A 13,074-nucleotide genomic window follows, 5' to 3' on the forward strand; every position below is an offset into this window, starting at 1 on the left:
TTAAAGGACCCAAAATTGGTTGTATTATCACGTTCAGCATCCATACACATTAGGAAAATAAAATCATAAATATTTATGATAACTTAAGCTTAAACAATAGACAAAATAGAAACTTGCTCAAAAACTTTAACATGGAAAAACCCTAAAGGGCCCCAAATTGGTTGTATTATCACGTTCAGCATCCAAACACATTAGGAAAATAAAATCATAAACATTTATGATGACTTAAGCTTAAACAATTGACGAAACAGAAACTTGCTCAAAAACTTTAACTTGAAATGGGACGCCAACGCCGACGCCGAAGCCGGGGTGACAACATTAGCTCCCCCTATTCTTCGAATAGGCGAGCTAAAAAGTGGTAAAATTAGAAAGCTTAATCCTCGGAGAGACGGAGAAAAATGTGTATAACACCTATACAGTTTTTACTATGACAAAAAGAGCGAAAGTGATAGACCATACAACTTTAAATGCAGATTAATTTGTTGAAATAAATCCGGATGAATTTATACACCTATCGACTCCAATAACTTGTGCGTCGACAACGATATAACATTTATATCGGTCAGAATTAATTAATGCAATACCTCTATATATATATTCCGCCATTGTATACGTCGAATTACAATTAACAACGTTTGTGTACATGTATAGCTGAATTGTAATTAACACACACCGACCGAGGGATTATCTCTAACACGTTATCAAAATACGCGCTTCTTCCATTTAATGAATTATATCAAAACCTGAATAGACCAATCGTTTCTATTGATAGATATACTTATGTATATATATAGGTAGTGATTAACCTGTGTCTAGCCGACAGGTACACATGTGTGACGTCACAAACACAGGTATTTTACACCATTTGGGGTCCTGTTTTGTGATATTCTTCGGAGACCTGTTCACGTGGATTTTTAATGAGATTCCAACAACAAATAATGGTCGACTATCATTCAGCTTGAATGATATTATCTAAAAACCAAACCAGTTGGAGGCATTCGGTTTTGTCAAGTTTTTGTTACACATACCAAAAATATGCAGTGTTCCAAAGAGCATTGGCTATGGTCGGAGATATTTTGCCAATTATATATTCGGTAATGTATATTGGCGATAACTTTGGAATATCTTACACGTGACGTACATTTGGAGATAGGATTCCAACTTTGAAATTTCATTCCAAAAAACTAACTTGACGACATTGACAAAATGAATAGAACGATAGTCATGGTATTATTGTATGGATTGTTGTTCGTTTTGCTTGGTAAGTACAATTGTAGTAATATCACTGGAAACGTCAAAACTATGAATGACATGTCAATCTTTTATTGTAACCATGCACCCTATATTTTTCCCTATGATATACGAATCGAAGATCGTTTGAGTGTAAATATGATTTTAGGGACATGTATTATCAATTAGTCTCATATTGTCTCTAATAATAGACTATAATTACACCAGATTTGAACATAAATGCACCAGTCTATAATTGTTTCTATATCCGGTCCAATTTGTTGATTCGTCGTACCTTTTGACCCGTTATATAAATACATATGTGTTAGAGAATTTTTGTTATTGCTTATGTATTGTTCACATGTTATATTTTTTTATCGGTTGAGATGACTTTGAATATATATTCAAGTTATAATTATAATAATTAGTTAAATCTAATGTGATCGGTTTAAATGTCTTTGAAGACATACAATATATACATTCTATGCGACACTAAAATACCATACAAATCATTTATAATAGGGCTTGTAAGAAGACCTTACAAATGATTTAAAGTTAAATTGTACATGTGGATTGGAAACGATATTGAATAGCTTTTTATGATTACTATGTAGACACAAAGTATGTTGTGAACAGTCGGATTTAAAAAATCAACATAAATAGAAAAAAATGGTGATCGCAGATGACAAATGTACTTCACAAAAATGTGGTTCAATATCCCGAGCATATAGGCACATGCATTTTATGCAAATGAAGACATTTATGATACGTGTATTCTCTGTGCAAAGGCTTGCAACTCCGTCACCATTTCACTTTAAGCGCCTAAAAGCACATTTATTCCAAATGACATGTAACAAAGTATGCACGACCGTATTTGGATATTTATCTTTCTTATTACGAACCCTTACATACAAAAAATCGTCAAATCATGTGTGTCCAGTGTCCGATATTCCACCACGAATCCTAATATCTCGAATAGATGGTGGATTCAAGTCCAACAACTCAGAAAAGTACCCAATTAATGGTCGTATGGCGATGATTTTTCTCCGTCAGCACACGTCGGTAAGATGTTACAACTATAGGCATTATACTGTGTATTTAATATGTAGTTTATATCCCGATAAAATAGGTACAATCAATCGCTTCAATTGTCAACAGTGACCACTGTTACCACTGATAGTGGACAGTGTATTAGAAAATGCTCTTAAAATATCAGATGTGTCGAAACGTGCTAAAGATATCAATCTATACTTTTTTTCAATACTAATGTATTAAATACCGCGCTCAAGTCTTTCCACTAATAATTATTTCAATTCAATAGTTGATTTTTTGTCAGCAAGGAATACTTATACTTTTAATGCCTGAGACTATTACGCGGTTGTCATTACGTAATGACTACGGTTTAAATGTAATCGTTATATAACAAAGAACGAATTAATCCCTTCGACAGTCTACTCACGACGACACAAGTCTCGATTTAGGCAGTCAGACTTGTAAGTTGTATCTGAATATCTATAAGGAACTCTTTAGATATAAGTCTGCCTCTCTATACAATGACTAAACATAGGGACTCTCTATATATAAGTCCGTCTCTCCATACAATGACTAAACATAGGGACTCTCTATATAAGTCTGCCTCTCCATACAATGACTAAACATAGGGACTCTCTATATATAAGTCTGTCTCTCCATTCAATGACTAAACATAGGGACTCTCTATATATAAGTCCGTCTCTCCATACAATAACTAAACACAGGGACTCTCTATATATAAGTATGTCTCTCTATACAATGACTAAACATAGGGACTCTCTATATATAAGTCTGTCTCTCCATACAATGACTAAACATAGGGACTCTCTATATATAAGTCTGTCTCTCCATACAATGACTAAACATAGGGACTCTCTATATATAAGTCCGTCTCTCCATACAATGACTAAAACATAGGGACTCTCTATATAAGTCTGCCTCTCTATACAATGACTAAACATAGGGACTCTCTATATATAAGTCTGTCTCTCTATACAATGACTAAACATAGGGACTCTCTATATATAAGTCTGCCTCTCTATACAATGACTAAACATAGGGACTCTCTCTATATATAAGTCTGCCTCTCTATACAATGACTAAACATAGGGACTCTCTATATATAAGTCTGTCTCTCTATACAATGACTAAACATAGGGACTCTCTATATATAAGTCTGCCTCTCTATACAATGACTAAACATAGGGACTCTCTATATATAAGTCTGTCTCTCCATACAATGACTAAACATAGGGACTCTCTATATATAAGTCCGTCTCTCCATACAATGACTAAATATAGGGACTCTCTATATATAAGTCTGTCTCTCCATACAATGACTAAACATAGGGACTCTCTATATATAAGTCTGCCTCTCTATACAATGACTAAATATAGGGACTCTCTATATAAGTCTGCCTCTCTATACAATGACTAAACATAGGGACTCTCTATATATAAGTCTGCCTCTCTATACAATGACTAAACATAGGGACTCTCTATATATAAGTCTGCCTCTCTATACAATGACTAAACATAGGGACTCTCTATATATAAGTCTGTCTCTCTATACAATGACTAAACATAGGGACCTCTCTATATAAGTCTGCCTCTCCATTCAATGACTAAACATAGGGACTCTCTATATATAAGTCTGCCTCTCTATACAATGACTAAACATAGGGACTCTCTATATAAGTCTGCCTCTCCATTCAATGACTAAACATAGGGACTCTCTATATATAAGTCTGTCTCTCCATACAATGACTAAACATAGGGACTCTCTATATATAAGTCCGTCTCTCCATACAATGACTAAACATAGGGACTCTATATATAAGTCTGCCTCTCCATTCAATGACTAAACATAGGGACTCTCTATATATAAGTCTGTCTCTCCATACAATGACTAAACATAGGGACTCTCTATATATAAGTCTGTCTCTCTATACAATGACTAAACATAGGGACTCTCTATATATAAGTCCGTCTCTCCATACAATGACTAAACATAGGGACTCTATATATAAGTCTGTCTCTCTATACAATGACTAAACATAGGGACTCTCTATATATAAGTCCGTCTCTCCATACAATGACTAAACATAGGGACTCTCTATATATAAGTCTGTCTCTCCATACAATGACTAAACATAGGGACTCTCTATATATAAGTCCGTCTCTCCATACAATGACTAAACATAGGGACTCTCTATATATAAGTCCGTCTCTCCATACAATGACTAAACATAGGGACTCTCTATATATAAGTCTGCCTCTCCATACAATGACTAAACATAGGGACTCTCTATATATAAGTCTGTCTCTCTATACAATGACTAAACATAGGGACTCTCTATATATAAGTCCGTCTCTCTATACAATGACTAAACATAGGGACTCTCTAATATATAAGTCCGTCTCTCCATACAATGACTAAACATAGGGACTCTCTATATATAAGTCTGTCTCTCCATACAATGACTAAACATAGGGACTCTCTATATATAAGTCTGTCTCTCTATACAATGACTAAACATAGGGACTCTCTATATATAAGTCCGTCTCTCTATACAATGACTAAACATAGGGACTCTCTATATATAAGTCCGTCTCTCCATACAATGACTAAACATAGGGACTCTATATATAAGTCTGTCTCTCCATACAATGACTAAACATAGGGACTCTCTATATATAAGTCTGCCTCTCTATACAATGACTAAACATAGGGACTCTCTATATATAAGTCCGTCTCTCTATACAATGACTAAACATAGGGACTCTCTATATATAAGTCTGTCTCTCTATACAATGACTAAACATAGGGACTCTCTATATATAAGTCTGCCTCTCCATTCAATGACTAAACATAGGGACTCTCTATATATAAGTCTGTCTCTCCATACAATGACTAAACATAGGGACTCTCTATATATAAGTCTGCCTCTCTATACAATGACTAAACATAGGGACTCTCTATATATAAGTCTGCCTCTCTATACAATGACTAAACATAGGGACTCTATATATAAAGTCTGCCTCTCTATACAATGACTAAACATAGGGACTCTCTATATAGTCCCGTCTCTCCATACAATGACTAAACATAGGGAACTCTATAAAGATATAATATATAAGTCTGTCTCTACAATGACTAAACATAGGGACTCTATATATATAATGTCTCTAAACATATAAACATATGGATACTCGATAGATATAAGTCCGCCTCCCCATATAATGACTAGATATGAGGGAACAATATACATATAGAGTAAGATATTTGTCCGCCTCTCCATATAATGACTATATATGAGGGAACTCTATACATATAGATATAAGTCCGCCCCTTACAATGACTAAATATGAGGGGCCGATGACACCACCTTGGCGAACGCCTTCGGATGCTTGAAAATATCAACAGTTTTGTCCATGTATCAAAGCGTTGTATATGAATGCTTTACATAATAGCTATCCATAACTATCCCTACAGTGTGGACATTACCATCAATACTAAATACCCGAAAAAGAATATCGCACAGACCGTAATCCAATTCAAATTCCTTTTATTTCTTTTTTACGAATAAATGTTAGAATCATTAGTATTCGATAAAGGTATACAGCAGTTGTTTAGATGAATAACATGAGCTAAGGAGATCAAATAATATTATTAATTATCCTAATAAACGTACATAATTTCTTTAGTGTTTTTATGAAAGTGGATTAGTTCATTCAACTTTATAGCATTCGGCCATAGTCCAAAATATTGATCATTATACATAATTCTTTGGGCGAATAAGGTGCTACATTCTAAGAAATATTGTTATATACCCCTATGAAATAGTTCCTATATAAACTCTATTGCCAAAAATGCCATATATGAAACTGTTCCGTCGAGCTGTCCAAAAAACTGTTAAAATCGACTGTTAAAATGTGCTGTTGGACCGGAGTGACGTCACACCTACAATTCGTGACGTCAATGCATTGTTTTGAGTCAATGGGTATAACAAAACAGTTATCGACTGGGTTTTCGGGCAACAGATGATTTATTGGACCCTCACACAAACTGTTGCCCTTGGCCTTCGGCCTCGGGCAACAGTTTGTCTTCGGGTTCAACAAATCATCTGTTGCCCTCAACCCCAGTCAACAACTGTATAATGTAATTCATCACCAATTTGTTGACTATTACAAAAGTTGACATTTTCTTTCAGAGTATACAATTGGTTGCCATCGGCCTGTTTCAACGATAAATTTATGGTTGGTTGTACGAAATTTGCATAATGTTATTCTGTCTCTATCATCTAAAACATCTAAGTAAATTACAAAATTATGTGTATTTATTTTTTTAAAATTCTATAACATAAAAATTTTGAGGAGTTATTCACATCGATCTCCCAGTTCGTAATAAATCCCAAGCATACCGGGGTTAGACCTGGTAAATTGAGTGTGAAGTTACTGTCAATCAACATTTTTAGCGGCTACTAAAATTCGCGATTTTCAAATTCAAAACAAAGGAGGGGTATCATTTAGGGCCGTTTAACGGCCACTCAGTGATAAGGAAAATATTTGGTATGAAGATACCTTAGGGTCAGCTGCATATTGTATGCTATTCAGAATACCCAATTTTTTCTGCGCTTATGGTTATTTTAAAGGTCAAATGTCAAAGGGTAAAAATTCAAATTTTCATTGTTTAAGTCCTAATTAATTAAATATTAGAATAAAGATAATATTTTTGCAGTTTTTGCAAGTAAATTTTTGATTTGTGAAGTTCAGTTAAGAACAGTTAATGAAAAATTCAAAAAGTATGTCAAAGTGACCTAGTTAAGTTTTTTTTCTATTTTGACATTAAAAACTTTAATATTTTTGGTGAAAATTAAGATTTTTCAACGATTTTATAGGTTAAAATTGATGTTTAGTACTGCATGTGGATCTTGACATGACCTGATTAAGATGATTTCATTCTAGGGTCACATTGGTAAGGTCACGTGCATAAATCATGTCATGCATGTATTAAATGAATTTTATCATCTGTGCACTAAGCATCCTATGTTTTTCTCATGTTAAAGTAGGTTAATAAATTATTTATGCTTGTTTTATAAACAAACATGGTGTGTCGTTTAGTGTCTTCGGCGAAGTGTTTCAGTGGGATCGCACTTTGAAAAGGAAAAGAGTTCCTATATCATAGGAAAACATAACATGAATATACCGTTGTCTCCTAAAACACATACCGCGTACTTCATACACATAACACATCGCATACATTATTTTAATCAAGCACACAAAAATTGTTCACTTTGATGATTTTATTTACACTTGTGTTTAAATGTCTCACTTTAGGCCATGTGGATGTATGTTTGGCCGCCAGGGCCGGAGGTTCCTCTACTAGGACGGGCTCAATTACGTCACAGTCAAACGCTGCTGGTTTCGTTGGAGGCCCAGACACAAGCAGGTACGATACAAATCACTCACGGTTAATCCGCTACATCGTTTGTTACTTTTATTTTTTGTTTCGCAAAGGTTGTTGGCCTTTACTAGTAAGTATGGTGGCTGATTACGGCCATCTCGTGTTTGAAATGTCGACTTGTTGTGTTGTCAACTTGTCGTGTTGTCGTGTTGTCGAATTGTCGCGGTTCGAAAACGCGACAAGTCGACATTTTAACTGTTTAATCTCGGTTTGTCGCAGTTTGGGATCGCGACAACTCGACAAGGCGACAACTCGACAAGGCGACAACACGACAACACGAGATGGCCGTAATCAGCCACCATAAGTAAGACTTTTATTGTATTATTTGAAGAACTATTCAGCCATTTTTATCCAAGCGATCACACATATACCTTTGTATTGCTATATAATTTTATTTTGACACAGTCCCACTTTCATCATCTTCCTGACGATCTTCGCTATGTGTGTCGTCGCCGTTATCGTCTTCCTCGTCATCATGTTCTGCAAGATTCGAAAATATTGCTGCTTTAGGTTTATGGCCCTGCCAGGCTCGTCTGAGAAATCACACGTCTTACAAGACTCGTCTGAAAAACCAGACGTCTTATCAAACACATTCAATAAGCCACAAGGTAAGTACTTTAGTTAGTTATTCGTAAGAATCGTGTTAATTTTGTTGAAAATTGAACTTTAGGATCGTTTTACCGGGTATCCTGTATTTGTATATAAGTTATCATACAATGAAACGCTTCCCTATTGAATATTTCGACATTAATTTGGCCTAATCAATGACGTAATCACAGAAGAATGATATTCCATTGTGAAGTAGAATCTGCTCAATACGTTTAAATAAAGCTTTGAAATTGTTCATTTTATTACTTTTCTTTTTTTCTTCAAAATGAACGATAAAGATTACGATATGACAATTTTGATATTGCATCTTTTATCAGCCCTTGACCTGATATCAGCCCTGCGTCCCTTGGGCTGGTATTGATTCCCGGGCTAATAAAGGGTGCGATATCAATATTGTCATGTAATAAATTCTTGACTAACTCATGCTTGACATAAGTTTTCCAGTTTTCTATTCATCTTTTCTATTTATTCATTTATTCATTTTGAAAATTGCACTAAGTCTTTTATTTTCGTTACAGCATAGAGAAAGCTTACAACATTTTTCATTTTTTATTCTCAAGATATTGAGTTTCATTTCTTCTACTTTCGTATATTTTCGATATAAATTATCGGTATTTCTCATTGATGCTACGTATATTAGGAATCATTTCTTGTATATTTAATTATAAGGCACGCATGGTGATTTTAGCTTACTTTATCGACTTAAAGATGCTTTGACATATTTATGTTTGCTACAGTTAATTCAGTGACTGACGATTCTGTGGACGGTTCAGCCCGTTGGAACAATGCACCAGATCCCTTGACGAAGAAGCCTTCCTTGACACTGTTACCAGTGGAGGACCTGGCAAAGAAAATTGTCTTAAGATGTACGTACCCAAGCCATGCATAAATGCATTTATATAATTACCAAAGTAGCGAGAATCTGAAGATTGAGTTTACATACAACACTTAGCTGCAAAATACGTGTGAAGTTACATTTGTGCTATGAACTGGCTTTGATAAGTTTCAATATAGTAATGATGTTCTGTTTTCTTAATTTCTGAAATAACAAATAATGTTTCACATACATTTTCACTTTTTCCTCTACTATCACTCCTAAATGAATGTGATAGCTTTTTATATTAGATATGCACTGGTTTTGGCTAATACATGGTCACGCGAGGTTCGAGGTTGGACATATCGACTCGGTATTTCTTGTGAACATCGTTGCCCAAGCGTTCTTCAGGGTTGCGTCTTATGGCCGTCATTTTACTTGTAATTAATATGCACATACTTTTGACATGTCAAATAAAGTGCATGCCTAATAGAGAAATTAAGGACCTTAGATTCGGTTAAATCAAATTATTTTATTTAATTCTACCAGGATGATATTTCATCATATAAACCTCAACAAAGGTCCATAATTGATAAATGTACATAAATGTAAGCATCATAAAATGCTTTAAAACAAGTGAGTTGAACTATTTCTCTTTCATTTTCAGCTATCCTTCAAAAAGAAAACAGAAAAAAGCCAAGGGGAAAATCTATAGACTCCTCAGAATCAGATTACACCCTTCCGATATATAAACTTCCGTATCCCGTCTCTACCGGATGTAAACCTCTCACTCCTCCACCGGAACCGGAACTAACAGATAGCAGTTCGGATTCGGAGACGTACTCATCATCTAGTGTAGAAGATGACGTAGATTCGGCCCTCTCCGACCCTTCGCAACATTTCGACTATTATTCTAAGGATAACCACATATGACAGATTTCATACACGGACTAATATGCGTCATAAAATACAACGATATTCCTGTCCTTGATACCTGAATGTTTGACTCTCGCAGTAGCAATCGGCCATCTTTGGTGAGTCTGGTATCGTAACAAGCAGCATTGGTATTTGGAATTTCACCAGAATAACTTTTAAGTCAAATACATTGACTTCAAAAGATTCGTTTCCTTTATTGGTAACCAGACTTTTCGATAATTTAAAATCAAAATATACCAGAACAGAATTTACATTGTTTTAAAACCGGTCGTAGAGCATTTGAGTGTTATAATCCGAAACCATTTTTTACTTTGAATATCAACAATGAATGTATAATGTAATGCATTGTGTTGGTTTTATGTAGGGTAGGTGTGTTATTGCAGGGCGTGATGTTTTTATTTGATACTACCGACTACCTATATACAGCGGACAATTTCTATGTGTATTGGACATGCATGTTTATACGAAATCATGTCCCAAATAATATTCACACTGAGACATTCGCATATTCATTTGAAGGATAACTGTGCTTGTATTTGCATATTACATAGTTATCTGCCCTTCTGGGTAGGTATTGATTGTGACGTCATGTGTTTACGAGCGTAACGTCATTCTTTTCGGAGAGAACAACGTGAATTGCGCTCACTAAATAATGACGTAACAATCGATACCTACCCGCAAGGGAGCTAACTCTGTAATATGCAAAGACGAAATATGGATAACTATCTATTTTACTGGTACAAGCGAGCTGTGACATGATATGGTGGTGACTATATAAGATAGTTAGTTGTCTTTTGGAACTTTCACTGGTGCAAGTATCACTATGTGATATGACAATGATGGTTATTTCTTGGGACAACTGTCTTTTCTTTTGAAAATGTTGCTGGTACAAGCGGAATGTTACATGATAATAATGGTTATTTCTTGAGACAACTGTCTTTTCTATTGAAAATATTACTGAATAAGCGAGCTGTGATATGACAATAATGGTGAATATTTGAGACAATTATCTATTGAAACATTTACTGGCACAAGCGAGCTGTGATATGACAATGATTAATATCTGTGTCTTTCTGGGACCCCTTATATTTTCCAAACAGTACAAGGCTTCAGTTGTACAAAATATTAAATCAACCTATATTTCTCTTATTATTTGGGACACTACGATACTATAGGTATTCAATATTTTGGCTGTTTTGTCACGAAACATGATTTGTTTTAATCCTTTAATACTTCATTTACATCTTCAAATACATAATTGATGAAATGCTTGATTACACCTTTAAGTTGTCTTATAGCATATTCGTTTATTTAGTATTTGTCTATGTACTTCAAATTTTAAATAAAGCCTTAAAGAAGTTATATCATTGTTTTGTAACGAGTCATTGTCATTTGTTTTTGTCATATTCAATTTCTATGTGTTTGTAATTACATGTATCTTGCTAACAGCTGGATTTGCCAATATTTTCCATGATAAATACATTTGATACCAGATCAGTCAGAGAAACTAAAATATTTCAATGTTATAAATTCTGTTTTGGATTGTCATAGATCAATATTATTAAATGTGTAATACCGAAAGTAACAATCAAATATGGAAATTAGAAAAAGGACAAAATATCAGTACACTGGTATATGCATAAACATCAGTTTAAATTTCTACTTCTTCTTTTACCATAAACTTGCCTATTTCATGAAAGACGAAGACTTATGCAAGTTTAATGTATGCGTAGGCTGGTACATGTTGATTTTGATAATTGATAGTGCTAATAGAGGATTTCAAAGTAGAGTTATTGTTTTGTTGTTGTATCTGGTGGTAAATAGTTCCACTGTGGTATTGTTTTTGGGAAGACGCTTTCCTCACGTACAGTGGTTTTACAAGATCAGGTTTGGAATGATAGCGAGTGACCGAGATTGACGACGTTATGATAGGTGTAGTATTAATGATAAGCTAATAATTTTTGGGACTCCACAAAAATCAAAATTTATTTGGGTAATGGTATGTACATTTTAAGGTAGCCTTAAGGTAGCCTTGCTTTCATGTGTTTTAATATATATGTTAACAAAACAGGCTTTATCTAATCGTTGCGGGTTTTATAACAATATAAAAAGAAATAATCTAGCACAGAAGAATATATGCATTGTATGTAAAAACCACATTGTGAGAACATCTGAAAGTCCCCTATTTACCTAAGTATTTACAATGATATAAGTTGCCTTTACCTGAGGTATGTTTAGATATGGAATTATATTAGATGTTTTTTCCAAATATTACGACGGACCTTATAGTAATATAGTATTTATTTAAAGTTTTTAGAGTGGTCCTTTGAAAACGTTGGAACGACTGTGCGCATCTACAGACACGCCAAGTGCTACAAACTGCCTACCATTGCTAATAATATAGGATAATTATTGTACGGGTCAAATGGAGCCGCGGTGGCCGAGTTGTAAGATGTCTCGATATATTACCACAAACCCTCCACAAGTTCGAATCCCATGTGGGACAGGTACTGACCGCTGGTAGTCCTTACCTGACCCTTGCGATAGGACGTTAAACTAATAAAAACTATAAAAACGCATGCGAGGGATTTAAGAAGTAATATCAACGGCATGTTCCGGGTACCACAGGATTCTTACAAACATATGTCTGTAGAATACGAATTACTTCAAATGGTAAATATAGGGCAAGTAAGTAATCATAAATGTGTAAACAAAATATATAAATGACATAATGTCAATTCGGTCAGAGCCTGTCCCTTTATCACGAAGCACATAAAAACGCGATCATATGGTATAAAATTAACATTGAAAAAGGTAATACTTCATGATATGAAATATTTGTGCGCAAATTTCTTCAGTGATTTGGAGCTTTTATATGATTTCCGCTGAAGCCAATGAAGCAATAGCAATTTCGGATTTATCACTACATAATATTTACATCCTTCACATTTTCTCGTCTGCTTCAACAATGTTAGATGTCCAACGA

General features: G+C 34.5%; 1 protein-coding gene across 2 annotated transcripts; it reads left to right on the forward strand.

The window, feature by feature from the left end:
- Nucleotides 1–814: 814 nt before the first annotated feature.
- Nucleotides 815–11,418, forward strand: LOC138335394 (protein DDB_G0268328-like). 2 transcript variants are annotated; one of them, XM_069284459.1, is made up of 5 exons: nucleotides 815–1,261; nucleotides 7,603–7,714; nucleotides 8,240–8,337; nucleotides 9,076–9,204; nucleotides 9,820–11,418. In XM_069284459.1, exons 1-5 carry the CDS (start codon nucleotides 1,207–1,209, stop codon nucleotides 10,083–10,085), a joined length of 660 nt encoding a protein of 219 aa, XP_069140560.1. In that variant the 5' UTR covers nucleotides 815–1,206; the 3' UTR covers nucleotides 10,086–11,418. The 2 variants fall into 2 exon arrangements, with proteins under 2 accessions (XP_069140560.1, XP_069140559.1); XM_069284458.1 differs by having other exon boundaries at nucleotides 817–1,261; nucleotides 8,135–8,337; nucleotides 9,820–11,415.
- The last annotated feature ends 1,656 nt before the right edge of the window (nucleotides 11,419–13,074 follow it).

This window comes from Argopecten irradians, chromosome 11, assembly GCF_041381155.1.
Source record: "Argopecten irradians isolate NY chromosome 11, Ai_NY, whole genome shotgun sequence".
In the NCBI taxonomy this organism is placed as follows: Eukaryota; Metazoa; Mollusca; class Bivalvia; order Pectinida; family Pectinidae; genus Argopecten; species Argopecten irradians.